This window comes from Neomonachus schauinslandi, chromosome 14 (assembly GCF_002201575.2).
Source record: "Neomonachus schauinslandi chromosome 14, ASM220157v2, whole genome shotgun sequence".
Lineage (NCBI taxonomy): Eukaryota > Metazoa > Chordata > Mammalia > Carnivora > Phocidae > Neomonachus > Neomonachus schauinslandi.
This window is the reverse complement of record NC_058416.1, coordinates 83965840-83985478: the sequence shown is the minus strand read 5'-3', so window position 1 is coordinate 83985478 and position 19639 is coordinate 83965840. Positions and strand designations below refer to the sequence as shown.

At 47.1% G+C, this 19639-nt stretch overlaps 1 protein-coding gene across 1 annotated transcript in view; it reads left to right on the top strand.

The window, feature by feature from the left end:
- CCDC63 (coiled-coil domain containing 63) overlaps nucleotides 1–19639 on the top strand; it is a 31387-nt gene that overhangs the window by 4721 nt on the left and 7027 nt on the right. The window contains exons 3-7 of the mRNA XM_021698655.1: nucleotides 4235–4354; nucleotides 7747–7928; nucleotides 8957–9138; nucleotides 10840–11060; nucleotides 16978–17052. Of these exons, the coding sequence (XP_021554330.1) occupies nucleotides 4235–4354; nucleotides 7747–7928; nucleotides 8957–9138; nucleotides 10840–11060; nucleotides 16978–17052 (780 nt within the window). The remainder of the gene's footprint in view (nucleotides 1–4234; nucleotides 4355–7746; nucleotides 7929–8956; nucleotides 9139–10839; nucleotides 11061–16977; nucleotides 17053–19639) is intronic.

The following is a 19639-nucleotide window of genomic DNA, read 5'->3' as shown; positions in this document are numbered from 1 at the left end:
TCCCACCTTCTCTTCTGCACCCCCCTCCTCTGTTTTCAGTCCACACTGGCCACTTTCATGAACCCATAGTGCTGTCTCTCATTTGCAGGCCTTTGCACCTGCTGTTCCCTCTGCCTGGATTGCCCTTCCCCATCTTCTCTGCCTGGGGAGCTCCTATTCATCCTTCGGGTCTCAGCCCAAATGCTATTTCTGCTGGGTGGTTGTCCCTTCATTTCCTCTCCAGATGCTCCTGCTGTCTGTGTCCAAAATACCTTACCTCTCCCTTTTCCCAGGACTAACTGTGCTTCGTAGCTCGTTTCCAGCCCTAGTGTTGAGGTCAGGGACCATCATACTGTCTTGATTGCCTTCATACCCTTAGTTGTCTGGCACACAGCAGGTGTTTAATAATCATTGATGAATGAATATATGAATGAATGAGAAAGGCAATAACAGTGAAGAAAGTGGAAAATTGAAGAAAAAAATGGGGATGTGGGTCCTCAGAAACAGTAGGAAAAGGCAAGCTACTTTTAAAAAAGGATTTTATTTACTTATTTGTCAGAGAGAGAGAGAGCACAAGCAGGGGGAGTGGCGGGCAGAGGGAGAAGCAGACTCCCCGCGGAGCAAGGAGCCCAATGCGGGGCTCGATCCCAGGACCCCGGGATGATGACCTGAGCTGAAGGCAGACGCTTAACGACTGAGCCACCCAGGTGTCCCAGCTACTTTGGGATCCTCAAAAGAATATGGCACTCACTGCCCTGTACAGAAACCCTTTTTGCCCAGTTCCATCGCAGGGTGGGCAGGTCCCAGAATCCCCTGCGGCTGTGCCCACCACACAACGTCCAGAGCTGCTCCCTTGCAAGAGGTCACTAGAGGCAGGGACCTCACCGGGCCCAGCCTGGCCTCAAAAAGCAGATAAGCCTGTGCCTTTATGCTGAAGAGAGCACCTCACGTAGGCGATGCCCTCCTCCGTCGGCGCAGGCTTGGCTGTGTCTCCCGTCAGGCAGAGGCCTAATTACTCTCCGCATCACAAGAACAACATCTGACACAAAGGTGCCAAAGGGAATAGGAGGCTGAATTTAATCACAGGAGCAACAGGAAGTGCTGACACACACCTTCCTTCGTCAAGGAGCTGGAACCTGAGGTCTCTGGGTCAACTCAGGGGCAGGCACAAGGAAACGCTGCAGTCTAGAGAGGCTGCCTGCCCATAACACAGAAGAGGAGAACCGAGTAGAACAGGGATCTGACTTGACTTGATCCAAAGCCTGGCTGCTAATATCACTCACACACAGCCTTCACGTGCCTTATGAGATTGTGTGAGACCCAGCGGTTCCCTTGATGCCTGATCATCTGAGCTGCCGTCTTGCTTGATGTACCAGTGAGAATAGATTGGGCTGCAGGTAAAGCAATTCTTGACTAGAAGTGGCTGGAAGAACAGAAGTTTGTTTCTCACATAGTAAGATGTCTATCTGGAAAAAGGTCATCCCAGGGATTTTTTAGTAGCTCTGCAATGATAGGTTGGTCTTTTTCTCTCTGATCCTCTTGGTTGGCCCTCCCCTCATGGTCTCAAGATGGCTGCCAAAGCTTAGCTGGTGTAGCTTCTCACATCATCCCATTCAGTGATGTGAAGAAGGGATGAGGGGCTGATTCTTAACATGATATCCGCTCTTATGGGGGAGAGACTTTTTCACAAAATCTCTCTAGCTGGTTTTCCTTCATTGGCTAGGGCTAGAGCATATATCTACTTCTAGGCCAATCACTGGCAAAGGGAAATGAAGAGACAGACTGTCTCTTCTTATGACGCTTTTTTTAGGAAATGAAATTTTTCTAGAAGCTTCTCTAGCAATCACACCTTCTGAATTCAGAGGCCCCAAGTGGTTTAGTCCAGCCCATCCCTGATGAATAAATCATAGGCAGAGGCGGTAAAGTCACCATGGTTGGTTTGGATCAGTCTTCTGGGGTGGGATGGGTGTTGGGGCGGTCAACCACCCACCATGTCCCCCACAGTTGTGGTTGTTGTCCCCTCTTCCAGCTACCTGGCTCTGGACCACTCTTCTGTCTTCTGCTTGGCATCTCTTGCTACCTAAACCATCTTTCATCAGTCTACTATGGTTCCTTCAAGACCTTAAAATATGGGTGTAGACCAAATTGGTGATCTTCAGGACAGATTAAGCCTGACAACATGAAGGCTTTGGCCTGTTCAGTGTTTAACATTTATTTTAATTAGCGTTAACATGTTAAAAATTGAGAGATTTCATGAAAAAAAAAAAGTGGATATCTGGCTTCTCTTCAAAAAAAGACTGAAAGATCTGGCAACAGTGGGCCTGAATTTCCACGGGGCAACTGTACCTAAATAGTGTCGTGGTGACACAAGAGCTGTTTACCCACTCTCTACTTCTTCCTCTCTAACAGACTCCTAAAGAGCTATGTTTCCCATCCTGCCTTGCAGCTAAGGGGGGGACAATAAAATTTAAGGGGAAGTTTGTTGGGGGTATCTGGGAAAGTTTTGCTTTCTAGATTTAGGTTCCACCCTTTTACCCATATTGCTCCTTCCTTCCTTCCTTCCTGGAACATGACTGTGAAGGCTGGTGCTGTGGCAGACATTTTTTGACCATCAGGGAAAGGCCAGGTGAATTATAGAGATCTTGTATTTATTTCCCTGAGTTACTGAACTTTAAGCCAGCAACGTTTATGGACAGGAAGATAAACCATAATTTGTTTAAGCCATGGGGCACCTGGGTGGCTCAGCCAGTTAAGCATCTGACTCTTACAGCTCAGGTCATGATCTCAGGGTTGTGAGATTGAAGCCCTCAGAGGGCTCTGTGCTCAGCAGGGAGTCTGCTTAGGATTCTTTCTCCCTCTTCCGCTCCCCCCAACTCTCGCATGCACTCTCTCTAAAATAAATAAATAAATCTTTAAAAAGCCACTGTTTAGTTGCACTTTCTATAATTTGTAGTTGCATCATATAAGCTGCTGCCCCTTAAGGCAGGGTGTGTGTCCTCTAGTTTCCTATACTCTCTACCATCCTGTAGTGTCTTATAGTGCGTCCACTTTACTCTTTTATGTCACCTGCTTGGCCATAGTTTGCAAACTCTAGTATAGATTTTTCTCTCAATGTTCCATGCTCATAGCTGAGACTGTGCTGTATTAGACTTCCTGAAGGTTTGGGGATAAACAAAGGAAACTAAATCTCAGGGATGCTAACACAGGACCCCAGATGAGACTGCTCCCAGAATTCATTAGCCCAAGCTCAGCACAGGGGTGCCTTGCTCCCAGCTGGAAGCCAGCCTCCATGTAGTTGACAGACTTTATATTTCATTACACCAAGCATTTAACCTGCCTCATGTGGAACTTCTCCATTCCAGAACAGGAGCTGGGCTTCAGACGGTGAATTCAAGCTACTACCTCCAGACAAACAGGGACATATCAAATTGCTTAAAATGACAGTGCCCCCACCCTTCACCCACCAGGGTTCCAAAACAAAGTCTCAGAGCTCAGTCTCAGCCCAAACCCTAAGAAGATAAGGTACCTCTGACACATTAGGACCTGGCACTCACCAGTCTTCACAGGCACTTGTCTTCAGGTAATAGTTCTCTAAACTTCTCTAGAACCTGCTAGGATTTAGCATGAGCCAGCTGCTTCTAGATGGGGCTAACTATTGGGCAGGTAAGCTGGATGGATATCTGCCTGGGTGTGGGCTGAAGCCATACGGCGGGTTGGTTATCACACTGCTGGCGGTGTGAGGAAATGACCTGATCCACTGGTACTTGTATGAAAAACTATAGAGTGAGTTCTCTGGAAGGGTGATGGTGGGTGTGTTTGGGTTTGGAGAACTTGGCCGGAGCTACCAGGGTAGGAAGAAACACCCAAATTCTTTCCTGCCAACCATGGCAAGAGTGTATTTCACTTATTTGAAGTCAGAATCAATTATCCTAAGTGCATGGTGTGTTAGGAATGCTTTTGGCCACAGGTGATGTGAAACCCAACCAAAAGAAGCTTGGACCAAAAGGTGAGTGAAATTCACAAGCACAGGTAAAGCAAAACCTCTAAATTGCCTCATTTTACCCCAAACTGGCTAAGATTAAGTTGAGTTGAGCATGCATTCAAGAAAGAAATTAAAATTCTATTGATAGGAAAAGAAAGAACGTTGCAGTTTAATTTTAGCACGCTTATGTTAGTGAACTGTAAAATTTGTACCCATACAGATGTTAATTTAACACAGCTGGGGGTTCTCTCTCTCTCTCCTTTTTTTTCACAGATTGTTCAGATGGAAAAAAAAATTATAAACCAAAAACAGATCTTCACAAAGATACAGGAAGCCAATGACCCCCGGAAACTGCAGAAGCAGATCCACGTTCTGGAAGCCCGTTTGAATCTCGTACGTAAGGGGTTCTCTGCAGCTTTGCAAACAGCTCTGCCTTCTCTTGCTCAGAGTAGAGAATGATGTCTATGAAGCCTTTAGCAGAACCTACCCATCTTGTTCGTTGACTCAGGAGAAGGTGAACCAGTGGTGTTCACACAAGCCAGGCAGCCTTTTAGACTTACCACCCACCCTGCTCCACCCACTCTGTTCCGCCCACTCGGCCCATTGTTACCCAAGGTGCCTTTCTCCTTCTTGCTCTCTGCACTTTATGCACCATGCTCTTGCCCCCACCCCCTCTATTCCAATCCCCCACCCCTCCTGGGATGCCTATTTTTAGTGCCTTGACTTAAAAACTCTTGCTCATTTTTAAGAAGCAGCTCAAATATCACCCTTCAGCAAGCAGAATTAGTGAGACCTTCTTCCCCCATTGCAATCTGCTCACGCCTCTATTAGACCTAGTGCTTTTTGGTTGTTGTTGATACTGTCTCTAGGAAATATTCAGCATAGACATGCATAACTTGATAAAGAGAAAAGTGGTGTTTCCTAATCACTTTCAATTTATAGTGACCTTTTGCATTAAGGAGGATTCTCTAAATTACAAACTGACTTACACAAAAAAGAGAATGGGTTGGCCATAGAACTGGAAAATTCAGGGGCAAAAGTGGGGCCTTCAGGCATAGCTGGATCCAGGTGCTCCAAACATGTCTTGAGGATACTTTCTCTGTCCATCTCTCCTTTGGGTGGAAATGGCTTCATTCTTGGGCTGCCCCCAGTGTGAACAAACACCAGCAGAAAAGGACTATCTCTTTTCTAAGAGTTCAATCACAAGTCCCAGGGAGGGTTCCCATTGGGCCATCTTGGGACAAGTGCCCATCCCTCAACCAATCACTGTGCTCAGAAGAATGGAATACATGGACTTGAGTCACATGACTACCCTTGGATTACTCCCCCCTCCCCCAAGTCAAGAGAGGACAGCCCTATCCAACAACGCGGACTAAGAGCTGAGAAGAAGTGGTAAAGAGCAAAAAGAAAGAAAGGAAAGAATGCTGAGCACATACAAACACATTCCAGTCTGACTTGTGAAATTACAGTTCCCACAACATAAGCCAGGAGAGAGGGCAAGTGAATTGATTTGGAGGGAAGCCTGTCAGTGCCTCACTATACAAAGCTCTTAGCTTCCCCCAAACTCTGACCCCCAGGCTTTAACCAGGGATGGTTGAAGTTAATTGGATCTGATCTCTGTTTCCCCAGTAACCTGGAAGTGGACTGAAGGCAGGGCAGTGTCCTTAATATCCATGCACAGTGATTTGCACCCATGCCTCAGAAGGTCTAGGATGTGTGTTAAAATGCAGATTCCTGGTTTTGAGTCAGAATCTGTAATTCTCTTGATTCACTGGTTTTGAATCAGAACTTGTAAGGCTTAGGCTCAGGCATCTGCACTATTAACAACCCCAGTGAAACTGAAGCTCCCTTGGTTAAGAATCATTAATGCCCAGCACGTGTGAGGCTTGGAGTAGGTACTTGGCAAACATCTGTTGATTGAATGAATGAATGAATGAATGAACGCATGCATGATTTAATGATGACTTGTCTATAGAGGTCTGCTTTTTTATAATAGATCTATTCAGAGTTTCTATTTCTTCCTGAGTCAATTAAGTAGTTGGTTTCTTTCTAGGAATTTGTCCATTTCATCTAAGTTATCCTAACTTGTTGTTTTACAGTTGTTCTTAGTACATTGCCTTATAATTCTTTTTATTTCTGTAAGGTCTATAGTAATGTCCCCTTTTTCATTTCTGAGCGGAGTGCTGCTCCTTTACTTCTCAAACAGGTCCCCTTTTCCCTGACCAGGTCTGGCCTGTGCCTTTTAGTAGATTAGGTAACCATCTTTAAAGGTTATTTCAGGGTCCCAGAATACCCCATGACCCTAAAGCCTCCTCCACTTACTCAGTGGGGCCTGAAAGTCCTCCCATTTTTATCCCACAATTAGAGGATGGGTAGCATGTCAACAGTCCTGGAGTAAAATTCACACTAAAGAGCGAATGACTGATAACCAATATCTTCTTAAGGGTAAGTGGAAGATACAGAAAGAATAAGAATGATTCTGTTCCTGGATTCCCTTCCCTTGTGTGGTGGCCACTGACACATCCTACAGAGGAACCCAGGGCCAGGACTAGGGTGAGGCCAGTAAAGAGTCCAGGATGCAAAATTTAAGGAGGCACTCACTCTTAGGCTCATGGAAAGGCAGAGTTGACTCTGGGAGAGTGAGTACCTTCTTAAATTTTGCATCCTGGTGGTTTCCCTTGCCTTCCCCCTTCTCAGCCTTGCAGAAACCTAAAGTTTCTCAGAACATGCTTTAAAAACCTCTGATCAAATCTACTTTATATCCATTGGGAATATTTTCTGTCATTGTTTCTTTTCAGTGTCTATGGGAGCACTTTGCATAAAAAACTTTTTTTATTAAGGTAAATTTATTAAGATGTGCAGAAAGATGGAGGGAATAAAGTAATGAACACCCACATACCTATCACTTAGATTTAATAATTGGTAACATTTTACTATATTTGTTTCACCCTTCTTTCCCCTGAAGTATTTTAAGGTAAATTACAGACATCTTGCTATTTCACCCCTAAATTCCATTTGCATCTCTAAAAATCAAACATTTTCTTTCATAGCCACCAAATCATACCACACCTTACAAAATTAATACTATTTCCTTAATATTGCCCACATTAAAATTTCTCTGGCTGGCCCCAAAGTGTCTTTTTAAAGTTGGAGCCAATCAAGTTTCTACCTAATTGTTAGGTCTCTTAAATTTCTTTAGTCGACAGCAGTGGTTCTCAAGCAGAGATGATTTTGCCCCCAAAGGGACATTGTCTCCAAAAAGAGACATTTTTGGTTGTCACAGCTGGGTCGGGGGCTGTGCTGCTGGCATTCAGTAGGTAGAAAGCAGGGATTGCTTCTTAAACACCCCAAAGCACAGGATAACTCCCCACCACGAAGAATCATCCAGCCCCAGAACAGTGCTCTACAACTTTTCCCAGCCATCAACCTGTTGAAGAGTCTGGGTCAGCTGTGATACAGAAAGTTCTACCTTCTGGATTTGCCTGATTGTTTCCTTATGGTGTCATTTACCTTTTCCTCTCTCCCCTGCCATTGCTAAAAACCGACAATTAGGTATAAAAGAGCTTGAGACATTTAAAATCCAGGGGCTGGCGGGGAAGGAACCTTGCACAAGACCACTTAGCTATTTGGTGGCCAACTCAAGCCTCTCATCCAGCGCCTCAGCCGCTGTGCTGTGGACCTGCGGCCGGAGGTGGGAGGGACCTTCCCACCTTCTGGCTGCCTTCTGGAAGCCTGTCTCGTGCCCCAGGAGTGAGCTCAGTTTTGAAGCATAGCCCTGCCCACAGGTCACCGTGCACTTCGACAAGATGCTGACCACCAATGCTAAGCTCCGGAAGGAGATTGAGGACCTGCGGTACGAGAAGGCTGCTTACGACAATGTGTACCAACAGCTCCAGCGCCGCTTGTTGATGCAGAAGAAAACCATGAATGTGGCCATCGAGCAATCTGCCCAGGCCTATGAGCAGAGGTAGGCTGGGCGGAGACCCTAGGGGCAGAGACGTCTCTTGGCCCCCTGCTGAGCACCTCTGCCCCTGGGCTTATGTCTAGAGGGATCTTAAATCATCATCATCACTCTGAGCACTGACTGTGTGCCCAGCATGATGCTAGGTGCTCTGAGTATTATTTCAACCCTCACAACTGCCCCAGGGGTTATATCCCTATTTTATTACAGACCAGGATACGAAGGCTTAGAGCTGCCGAAATACTCAACCTGAGAGCTAGGTAAACGGTGGATGTGGTAGGGCTGAGATTCAAACCGCTCTGCTGTGCCGTCTCCTCTGGGTGCCCCTGCCTCTAGTCCTGGGGTCTCTCAGTCTGGGTTATCTCCTGGCCTCATACTCGTAGGGGCAAGAGGCATATAGTTGGGCTGTGAAGAGCATAGGTTTTGGAGTTGAAGAGATTGGGGTTTGAATCCTGGCTCCATCACTACTCTATTATTATAGGACCGCTTTGGGGGTTAGTGAGGATTAAATAGTATATGTATGTAAGGACTGGCTGGGCCACAGTAATTGATAAGTGCTGATAATGATGAGGTGGTGGTGATGGTGGTGGAGGTGCTGGTCATGGTGGTGGTGGAGGTGATGGTGGTAGTGGAGGTGCTGGTCATGGTGGTGGTGGAGGTGCTGGTCATGGTGGTGGTGGAGGTGATGGTGGTGGTGGAGGTGCTGGTCATGGTGGTGGTGGAGGTGATGGTGGTGGTGGCAGCAGTGGTGGTGTTGGTGATGGTCGTGATGGTGGTGGTCGTGGTGGTTGTGGTGATGGTCGTGGTGGTGGTGATGGTCGTGGCGATGATGATGATAGAACGATCTGTTCCTGGGGATGGTCTAGAGCTGGCAGCTCCTGTCATTCAGGTAAGGAGGGCTGTTCATCCGCTCCAGAGCCTCCATGCATAAGAAAAGTGATGGTCACTGGCAGCAAGTCCCTCTGGTCTGGCAGGGAGAGGGGAGGGGGAGAGGGGAGCCTCTGTGCACTCAGACCCTGCACCGCCTCACTCAGGCTGGAAGCCACGGCTCGCATGGCTGCCATGAAGGACCGCCAGCAGAAGGACATTTCTCAGTACAACCAGGAGATCCGAGAGCTGGAGCGTGTCTATGCCCACGAGACCAAGCTCAAGTCCTTCTTGCTTATCAAACTGAATGACCGTCTGGAGTTCGAGGAGCAGGCCAAAAAGGAAGAAGGTACACTCTCCAGGCATTCTTTCTGGCTCCCTCTCAACTGAGGGGGCCCAAGGCCTTCTGGAGTAGGGTTGCCAAATTTAGCGAGTAACATTACAAGATGTCTAGTTAAATTTAAATTCTAGATAAACAGCGAATAAATTTTTAAAATGAAAGAAAAAGTTATTTGTTGGTTATCGGCAATTAGGACACGATGATACTTGAAAAAAATACACGGTTCGTCTGAAGTTCAAATTTAACTGGGCGTCCTGTATTTTATCTGCCAATCCTAACCCAGAGGCTGCGTCCTTACTCTGAGGCTCCTCTTGCATTGTTTGGGGGAGGAGACTTGGGTGTCGGGTCCCCAGAACTACCCCCCAGGTTTGGTGATCCGCTGGGAGGATTCATAAGATTCAGCATGCAGTGACATGCATGACTAGGCAGTCGGGACACAAAGCACACGCAAGCAAAGAGGAAAGGCACATGGGGGCACAGTCTGGAGGAAACCAGGCACAAGCTTCCAGAATCTTCTCCCAGGGCAGTCACACAGGACATGCTTAATTCCCCTAGCATCTCCCTGTGACATGTATGAAGAGGTATCTACTAGGGGAGCTCATTAGAGCCTCAGTGCCCAAGATCTCACTGGGCGCTGGTCACATAGGGGTCCTCTCCCTGGCGTACCCCAATTCCAGCCTCCTGGAAGGAAAGCAGGTGTTCGGCATGAACCACACACACACCATCTCTATGGCCTAGGCACAGTGAGGCGCTCCTAGCGTTTAGGGAAAGTCTGATATCCGTGTAGGGAACTGTTTACCATCTAAGTGTCCAGGTACGGCCACGCGCCAACCTTGCAAGAAGAGCCCTTTCTGTGGAGAACAGTCTCAGGGCTGTTATTTTTACTCTACCCTGAACAGACTGAAAAACCTGAGCTCTTTGGAGGAAACCACCGCCACCCCCCCCCCCCCAACACACACACCGGGTGACTGCATTTGTGCTTTGGGCTTTTGGCATTTCCCATCTCCTCCTGCCTTTTCATTTGGGACTGTGGTGTTGCAAAAAGTGTGTTTCTGAGAAACCCCACCTCTCACTCTCTAAATAACAACAGGTAAAGAAGTCACATGGCCAGATGTGCCTAGGAAGATCTAAAAAGATCTTTGTGATGGCCATTTGGAGGTTAAATCAGAGACAAGACTGAGTTCAGGAAATGTGGGGCTGTGGCAGGCATCATGTGGGAGAGAACAAAGCTTGGAGAACTTTCTTGGTTCTAATTCCTTGAATTTGCCAAGGTCTGAGCCTGCCACCAGGTTCCCTTGAGCTTCACCCCGCTCAAATGTCACCTCATTCGAGAGGCCTTCCCTGGCCACGCAGCTCCCCCATCACAGCATCTGATGCTGTTCCTCTGTGACCTGAGCCACAGTGTGGTGATGTACTTCTGTTTACGCGGGTATCTCCTTTTCTTTCCTCTTTTTGTCTGATTCCTCCACTAAACGCTCCATGGGGCAGGGATTTTGTGTCTGCAGAGCCCAGCACAGCGTCTGGCACCTAGTAGATGCTCAATTAAATATCTGTGAAGCGACTAAGGAGTAATGCGTTTGCCCCCACTCCTGGAAAAGTCTAGCCTCCTCCCCAGGGCACAGTGACAATATTATGGAGCATGTCTCCCTGCCTGGCACTGCTCTGAGCAGCTTCCTTTCAGATTCACGGTTGCTGGCTTTTCCTTCCTAGCTCTCAAGGCAAAGAAGCACAGGAAGAAGGGCAAGGGTGAGAGTTTCGAGAGCTATGAGGTGGCCCACCTCCGACTGCTGAAGCTGACCAAGGATGGGAACCTGAATCAGCTCATCGAGGACTTTCTGGCCAAGGAGGAGAAGAACTTCGCTCGGTTCACGTATGTCACAGAGCTCAACAATGACATGGAGACAATGCACAAGAAGACCCAGAAAATCCAGGTGGGGGCGGCTCTTCTTTCCTATAGGCCTGGGACGCGCACACCCTCACCGCAGCCTTTCTCAAAGCGGGTTCCTCAAAGCACACCTTGAGATGCCCTGTAAAGAGGGCCTCGACACATTCTGCATGGAGCACTGGGTGTTATGCACAAACAATGAATCATGGAACACTTCATCTAAAACTAATGATGTAATGTATGGGGATTAACATAAGAATAAAAAAAATGACATACTGAATGACCTATAGCTAATGGAGATGAAACTTTTCAACAGTTAACTGAGAAGCTAGAGGCTCTAATCTTCTAAGAGTTTTTTAAAAACGGGCCCTCGTGGCCTTAGAAGTCTTCTGAGACTCAATTTACAGATGAGGAAACAGTCCTAAAAGGTGTAAAAAAAAAAAAAATCGGTGGCCAAAGAAGTGATTGAATTTACATTTCTTTCTTTTCAATAAAATAAACATTCTTGAATATTTAGTGCCAATACCCAGTCAGCATTTAATAAACCACTATTTGATGAGAAAAAAAAAAAAAAAGAGGGCCTCGAGGTCTAATCGGTTTGGGAAACACTATATTTCTTCAGGGATCCCCCCTTCATTTTAACCTTTCTGAAATTGGTATTTGTCTTCCAACTGACACAAACATGTAATGTGGTCCTGCCCCCACACCCCCAATAGTGACATTTATAATCCGTGGCATGTTCCATAATCCAGGGTTCAGTAAACTAGCTATGGCCAGATACAGCCTGTGGTTGGTTTTTGTATAGGCCATGAGCTAAGAATGGTTTTTATACGTTTAAAGGGTTAAAAGAAAAAAAAAAAGAGGATATACACAAGAGAGATCATATGTGGCCTGCAATGCCTAAAATATCTATTTGGCCCTTTGCCTTAAGAGCTTGCTGACTCCTATTAATCAACAGCTTCACAGAATTGAGGAGAGATGGTCAATCCACCTTGAAGAGAATTGATGTACTTGAGCATCATAAAGGCTCTGACAAGTCCCGCAGTGAAGAAACCTATTTACCTTTGTTGAGTCCATAATTTCCCAAACTTAATTGGCTCCTTGGGCTACTTACTTCCCAGAACACACATAAACAGCCTTTGGAACTGTCTGCATAGCATAGAATCTAAACTCCTTAGTGTGACACTCAGGCCCCTTCAAAACTTGGCTTCAATCTGCCTTGGCAGGTTCACCTCCCCTCATGACCCCAAAGGCGCCCTCCACAGCTGCCAGTCTCAGCTGTCCTCTGAGGCTTTCCTTGTGTCCCCACCTCCTGCTTTTCTTCTGATGAAATACTGCTCATTAGTCCTGACCGTGCACAAATGTCACCACCACTGGGAATTCATTACTCCTCCCTTGGAGGTCCCTGTGCTGTTTGTATGGTGAAGGGAGCCACTTCCTTTTGCAGCATCACTGTTTCCTGAATACGGAGCAGGTGCATTGGCCATGTGCAAATAGCTAGTAGCCCGAACACAGGTGCAAACATTTTAATTTACTAGTTGTGAGTTAATTTTTATGAGGATTAAGACAAATATAGTTTGCAAACTAGTGATTTAATCACTTAGGGTGATAAGTAATAATAACAGTAAACAAATAATGATAAACATAAAATGAACACAATCTGGCTGATTGAAAGAAAACTATTAATAGACAATAATAGAGTGATAGGTAATAATCATACAGGTGACACGCAAACATGATAGGAATGAAGGTGGTGGTATCAGGGTGGTCATGGGAAGCAGATGGCATGCCCCAACTGGGTAAATAGAGGTGGGTTTTTTAAAAAGGGACTATTTACAAAGGTTTAAGGAAATTACAAGGGGAAAGTGCAGGACCAGCGAGAGAGGGCTCCAGAATAGGTGAGAGGAAGGAGCTGTTTCTGGAATCAGGAATGAGGTGTGTGGAGGAGGGTGTCTCTGTGTCTCTCCTGGAGGGATTGTGGCCAAGCTAGTGACCTGCCAAGTTCAGTGGGTGAGGAGGGCAAGTACCCCCAACCTCTTTCCACCCACTAATCTCCAGCTGGTGCCTCCCTTGGGTGCAACCCAAGCCAGGGGACAAGGGAGCCCAGAGCCGTAGCCCCTGGGGTCTGCGGCAGAGGGTGGGGAAGAGAGGCAGGTGGATTTGGGGAGAAATGGAGAATGTCCAGCTCAGTGTGTGTAGAGGAGGTGGGGGGTGGGGGGAGAATGAGCTTGAACAGCCCTCTGTCTCCCTTCTGGAAGGTGATCTTCCAGGGGACAGTCACAATTGTGTATTCCCTCTGCTTTCCTGATGCCCAGGATGGCCCTGCACACAGTGGGAGGCACCAGGAAATGGCTCCAAAACAATAATTGACTTTGACCTGGCCATTCACCATGAGGATGGTGTCCTCTCCTTCAGCCACACAGACTGTCTCTGTCAGGACCAGTGTGTCTGATGACAGATGGCCACTCCTGCCCTGTCTGGCTTCATTCTCCACATCTGTAGAATGACCTACTTGGACTAGAGCAGGACTTTCCCAACTTTTGTAAAATAATAATAAAAATAAAATAAAATAAAGCTACAGAACATTTTCATTTAAAGTCAGGTTGTGAGGAAACATGGTAGAGAAAACAGGTAAAATGGAGCAGTTTTGGATGAGCGGGGTGGGGTGTGGGAGGGGTGGCTGGAGGGTTGCCTGGACCCTTACCTTCTTGTCTTCTTGTGGCACCTCTGTGCAAACTAGGGTTCAGGTAAGAAAAATATATAAATCCAAAACAATTAGGATTCTAACAACTGACTTCACCCCTTCTGGAGAGAGCGCCTGGGTCAGAGGTCGTAACTGGTTGAATCCTGCTCTCATTGTTCTTTTGCTTGGTCTCCCCTTCCCCCCCATTTTAAAAATTATTGGTTGCCAACATTTAAAAATCAGGATATTCCACATGAAAACCTGGATTTTTGGTTTCTCTTGGAAAATCCGATCTGACGACTCTGGCCCCGCAGCCTCCACTCTAAGCTGAAGGCCCCTGGCTCACATCCACCCGCACCAGCTGGGTCCGATCTGCTCTTGTGTCCCAGGCCCGCTGGGCCCTGCAAGCCTTTGGAGCTTCTGCCTCCGGTGTAGGCGCTTCGCCACTGCCCTCAGGTGGCCATCTTCAGTATTGCATGGATAATCTTTGGACGCGGAGATCTGAAGGATGGAAGGATGGGTGGTCCATTCAGGACCTGGGAATTGGGCAGGTCATTTTCTAGCAGACAGCACCTTCCTAGTCCCAGGGGGATGACAGGGACAGACCATAGCAGAGGGATGTGAGGATGCTAGTCAGAAACTGACCCAATCAAGAAATGGTTACTAAACAAAATTGACCTTGATCTTTCCCATTTACCATGATGGTCTCCTCTCTCTAGGCTACACAGCCTATCTCTGGCCTTAGCATGAGTGTATCTGATGAAGGATAGGCAAGCCCATGATCACCCTGGGCTTCAGGCTCTCCTTTAGTAGAATGATGTTCAGACCAGAACAGTAGCTTCTGAGCTTTTCTTTGAAGTTATAGAACTGTGTCTTTTGGGACTTAATACAGCAGCAAATGCCTGCTGAATAATTCCTGAAAACACTCGTTTCTAGTGAAAATGCTTATATTTTAAAAATCTTAGAAGGATATGCTCATTATAGAAAATTTGGAAACTACTTAAGGATGGAATTTTTTAAATCACCCATTTTCCCATTCCCTAGGGATAGTCATTGTTGGTATTTTGATCTATTTCCTTCTGACTTCTTTTTTTTGGGGGGGATGTGTGATGCTTTTAAAACTTCACATAGTGATTATCCTATAGTATATAGAGAGCTACATATTCTTTTTCTTAAGATTTTATTTATTTGAGTGAGAGAGAAAAGCAGGCTCCCCTCTGGGCAGGGAGCCTGATGCAGGGCTCAATCCCAGGGTCCTGGGATCATGACCTGAGCCGAAGGCAGATGCTTAGCCGACTGAGCCACCTAGGCACCCCAAGAGTTACATGTTCTGATTGCAAAAAATGTTCTTTTGGTTTTGTTTATCCAGCAAGTATTTATTGAGCACCTACTATGTGCCAGGCACTATTCTAGACACTGATTATGGCTCAGTGAACAAAATGACAAAAAGTTCTGCCTGCTTGGAGCGTCTATTCTGGCAGAGGGAAACAATAAACAATAAGCCTAATAAATACATAAATTATAGAGTATATTAAAAAGTGAAAAGTGGTGTGGATAAAAAGAAAAAGTACAGCAGGTAAAGAGGGGTTCTGGAGCCAAATGAGGGCATGGAAAGTTGAAAAGCTAAGATTTGAGCAGACTTGTAGGTGAGGGAATAAGCAATGCAGATCTCTGGGGGATGAATGTTCCAGGCAGAAGAAACAGCACGTGCAAAGGTCCTGATGCAGGAAAGGTGCCCATTTATAGTTCTGGGACCATTCTAGACTGTTCATACTGTTTTGAAACTTTCCCCCCGCCAAAATTCATCATAGACACCTCCCAACATCTTCTATGTTCTTTTTAATGGCTTCTGGAGACCCTGGATGCTCTGTAGTAGAATCATAAGCTACTTCTTAAAAACGCAGATTCCCCAAATTCTATCCCATACCTATAAACCTAGATTCTCTGAGAATGGGCTAGGAATCTGCATTTTTTTTTTCTTTTTTTTTTTTTTAAGATTTTTTATTTATTTATTTGAGAGAGAGAATGAGAGAGAGAGCATGAGAGGGGGGAGGGTCAGAGGGAGAAGCAGACTCCCCGCTGAGCAGGGAGCCCGATGCGGGACTCGATCCCGGGACTCCAGGATCATGACCTGAGCCGAAGGCAGTCGCTTAACCAACTGAGCCACCCAGGCGCCCCAGGAATCTGCATTTTTAACCGTATTTTTATTTGAGACCCATTCCCCTCATGATATGAATGTGCCATCATTGATCTAACTGATCCACTATCAGTAGACATTTAGGTTGTTTCTAACTGGGGGCCATTATAAGTAATAACATGACAGACAGCCTTGAGCAGCCACTTTGCCCACATGTCCTACTATTTCCATGGGACAGATTCCTAGAGATGAAATTACTCAAAAGGTAGCCTTTTCTATTTGGACACATTGTTCTAGCCCTAGGGGTTCTTGAATCTGGTCCCTGGAGCAACAGTAGCAGCAGCTCCCGGGAACTTTTGGGAAATGCACATTCCTGGGCCCCACCCAGAACTACTGGCCCAGAAACCTCCGGGACAGGGGCCCAGCAATCTGTGTTTTCACAAACCTCCAGATGGTTCTGATTCATGCTAGAATTTGATAACCCCTGCTCTGGAGCTGCCTTGCGTTCATTAGAGTAGCACTAGCCATGTGTGGCTATTTAAGTGTAAATTCATTTAAATTAAGTAAAATTGAAAATTAGCTCCTGGGTGGCACTAGCCACACTTCGAGTGCTCAGTACCTATGAGGGGCTGGTGGCTGCAGGACTGGGTGGTGCTGAGATAACTCTGCCACCAGTACCATTCTATTGACTGTGCTGTTCTAGACAATTCTCCAAAAAGGATGAGCCTCCCACCCACCCATGCCCTCATCCTCCTTTTAATTAAGAAACATCAGGGGCACCTGGGTGCACAGTCATTTAAGCGTCCGACTCTTGATTTTGGCTCAGGTCATGATCTCAGGGTCCTGGGTTTGAGACCTGAGTCACATTGGACTCTGCGCTCAGTGGGGAGTCTGCTTGAGATTCTCTCTCTCTCCATCTGCCCTTCCTCTCTCTCTTCCTAAAATAAAAATAAATAAACCTTAAAAAAAGAGAGAGAGAAAGACATCAGAAAGAAAAGGGGCATAAGAGGGGCCCAGGGATTTGGGGGCTCTCGAAACAGATAATTTAAATCCTCATCATCTCCTCAAGGCACAGGCTTAGTTTTAGGTGTGGTGGGAGGGGAGCACCCACTTTTCCTTATGGTCTGGTTCTCTCATGAACAGGATGAGATCATCTTCTTGCGATCCCAGCAGAACTCATCCCATGATGACAATCACTCCGTCCTGAGAGAGATGGAGGTAAGACCGGGGTGGGGAGGGAAGGACATGGGAGTCTCTGTTGTCTGTCTGTCTGTCTGTCTGTTCATCAGGCAGCCTGTCTGGTGGTTCTCGAGAGGAGAATATGGTATCTGCCCGATGAGACTCTATTGGCCTGGCTCGTGTATTGACATGTCCTGAGCCTTTGTCTCGGGCCACCTCCGCTACAAATATTGCTGCAGTTTTGTCCCTATAGCCTCTTTGTCCATTTTAAAGACTCCCCAACTTCAGGGAGCCTAGCCCAGGCACTTGTGCCTATAACTTCGTCCCAGACAGAGCTCTGCCTCAGTATTGTTTTTTCTCTCCTCCTTGTCTGGCTGTGGCCTGCTCTCAATCAATAACAGTTATTATGAACATTTGTTGAGCAATTACTACATATCAGACACTGGGCTAAGCGCCTTGCTTGTACTCTCATTTAATCCTCACAACAGCCCTATGAGGTAGGTGCTATGATCTCTACATTGTACAGATGAGGAAACTGAGGTTCAGAGAGGTAAAGTCACTTGACCAACATTATGGAGCTGGGATGCTATATAAGAGCTTTGCATTGTATTTAGTTGCTAATCACAAGGAACCAAAGTAACAATGGCTTAAGCAAGGTAGAATTATTTACTTTGTTAGGAAATAAGGTTGGAGGGGCGCCTGGGTGGCTCAGTCGTTAAGCATCTGCCTTCGGCTCAGGTCATGATCCCAGGGTTCTGGGATCGAGCCCCGCATCCGGCTCCCTGCTCAGTGGGAGGCCTGCTTCTCCCTCTCCCACTCTCTCTGCTTGTGTTCCCTCTCTAGCTGTCTCCTTCTCTGTCAAATAAATAAATAAAATCTTAAAAAAAAAAAAAAGAAAGAAGTTTGGAGATAGGTCCTTCAGGGCTGGTCATGATGTCATCAGTGACCCAGGCTCCTCCTGTTTGCCATCTTTGGTGTGTGGCTTACATTCCCAAGGATGCCTCATGGTTGTATTGTAGCTGCCAATGATCCAGCCATCACATATATCTTCCAGGCAGGAAGAAAGTCAGGGAGGCAAAAACAACTTCGCTGACTGTTGGGCAGCTTAAAAGTTTCTTTCTGTGAAGACTCAGTCAATGCCTTCTGTGTTTACATCTCACTGGCCATCTCTATTGCAGAGGAGGATTGGAAATAGAACTTCAGCTGGGCACATTGCCACCCCAAATACAATCAGGAGTTTGTTGTTAAGGTGTAAGCAGAGAATGGATAGCAAACGTCTGACAAAGATATGAACCCAGAGAGTGTGACCACACAGCCCTGCTCTAATCCAGTAGTTCCGGCCCAGGAACTGCGCTCCTGGGTCATTATCCTTTCCTTCTCTGTGACATATTTTTTTCTTTGTTGGCACGCACCTGGTTACCGGGATGGCAGTGCCATTCTCTTGTAGGCCACTGGGGGGCAGCAAAGCACAAGGCACCCATTTTGCCCCTCTGGCTCAGAGAGGCCTCTCCCAGGAATTAAACTTCCAAGCAGGTCCCCAGTCCAAGGAGACCCTTCTCAAGCTGAGCACGTGCTTGGGGTCCCATGTCCTCAGCTCAGGGCCACCCAGTGTCCAGATGCTTCCTTGGGGCTGGGACTGGTGCCGTTCTGCATCTCGGCGTTTTGAAGGCCTCAAAAGGGGCACCTTGGGGAGGCTGGTGGGGCAGCCTCCAACATCTCCCCCACCTCTGAAGTCCTTCCATCCCCTCTTTGTTCTTTTGGTTGTAGCATGACTTCTGGAGGCCTCTTTTCAAATGCAAATACTCCAAACAGGAGAATTTGTCTTAAAAGCAATGGGATCACAAGAGCCCTTGTTTCTTACCCCCTGCTAAAGATCGTTTACCTCCGTTCTAGTCTTGGAACCTTTCCACACACCTTCCATTCCATCATCTTCTGCCCCTCTGGGAGTAGTGGTGTCACCTGTCCCTTAACAGGAGGGTTTTGCATAAGAGTTTGGCAGCCAGGCCCTGGGAACAAACGCTTGGGTCTGATGCCGTCGCATCAGGCTCTCCGTTTAACCACGGGATCCCCTCATGCACCTGTAGGTGAGGCGGCAGATCTTGCCGCGCCACCAGAGGTCTCTCGGCCCCGGGCGCTGGGCACAGAGGAAGCTGCTGGGCGTGGCAGCTGAGTGACAGTCCAGATCTTGGCTTCCCTCTCTGGGCTGTGTGCTTTGGAGCCTCCGTTTCCTCACCTGGAAAATGGGGGGTGTGGATAGGACTGACCCTTTGGGACTGTTATTTGGGATGATGCATATGGAGCCATGGGGAACAGCTCCTCACAGGGCCGGGTTCACCTCAGCAAGCCACGGACTCAGAGGGAGAGACAGGAAGTGACCCGAAGCTTTCACCCCAGAGCAGGGATTCTCAGCCCGGGACTGCAAATCAGATTCACCTTGGAGGCTTTAAAATTCCTGAGGCCCGGAATCTCTGAGGCTGGGGCCAGGGCAGCAGGTGTTTTGAAGCTTCCAGGTGATACCAATGGGCAGCCAAGATCCAGTGGACTTGCAGGGTTTCTCAAACTTCACCGTGCATCACGGTCTCCTGGAGGTTCATTAAAACACACGTTGCCAGGCCCATCCCCAGAG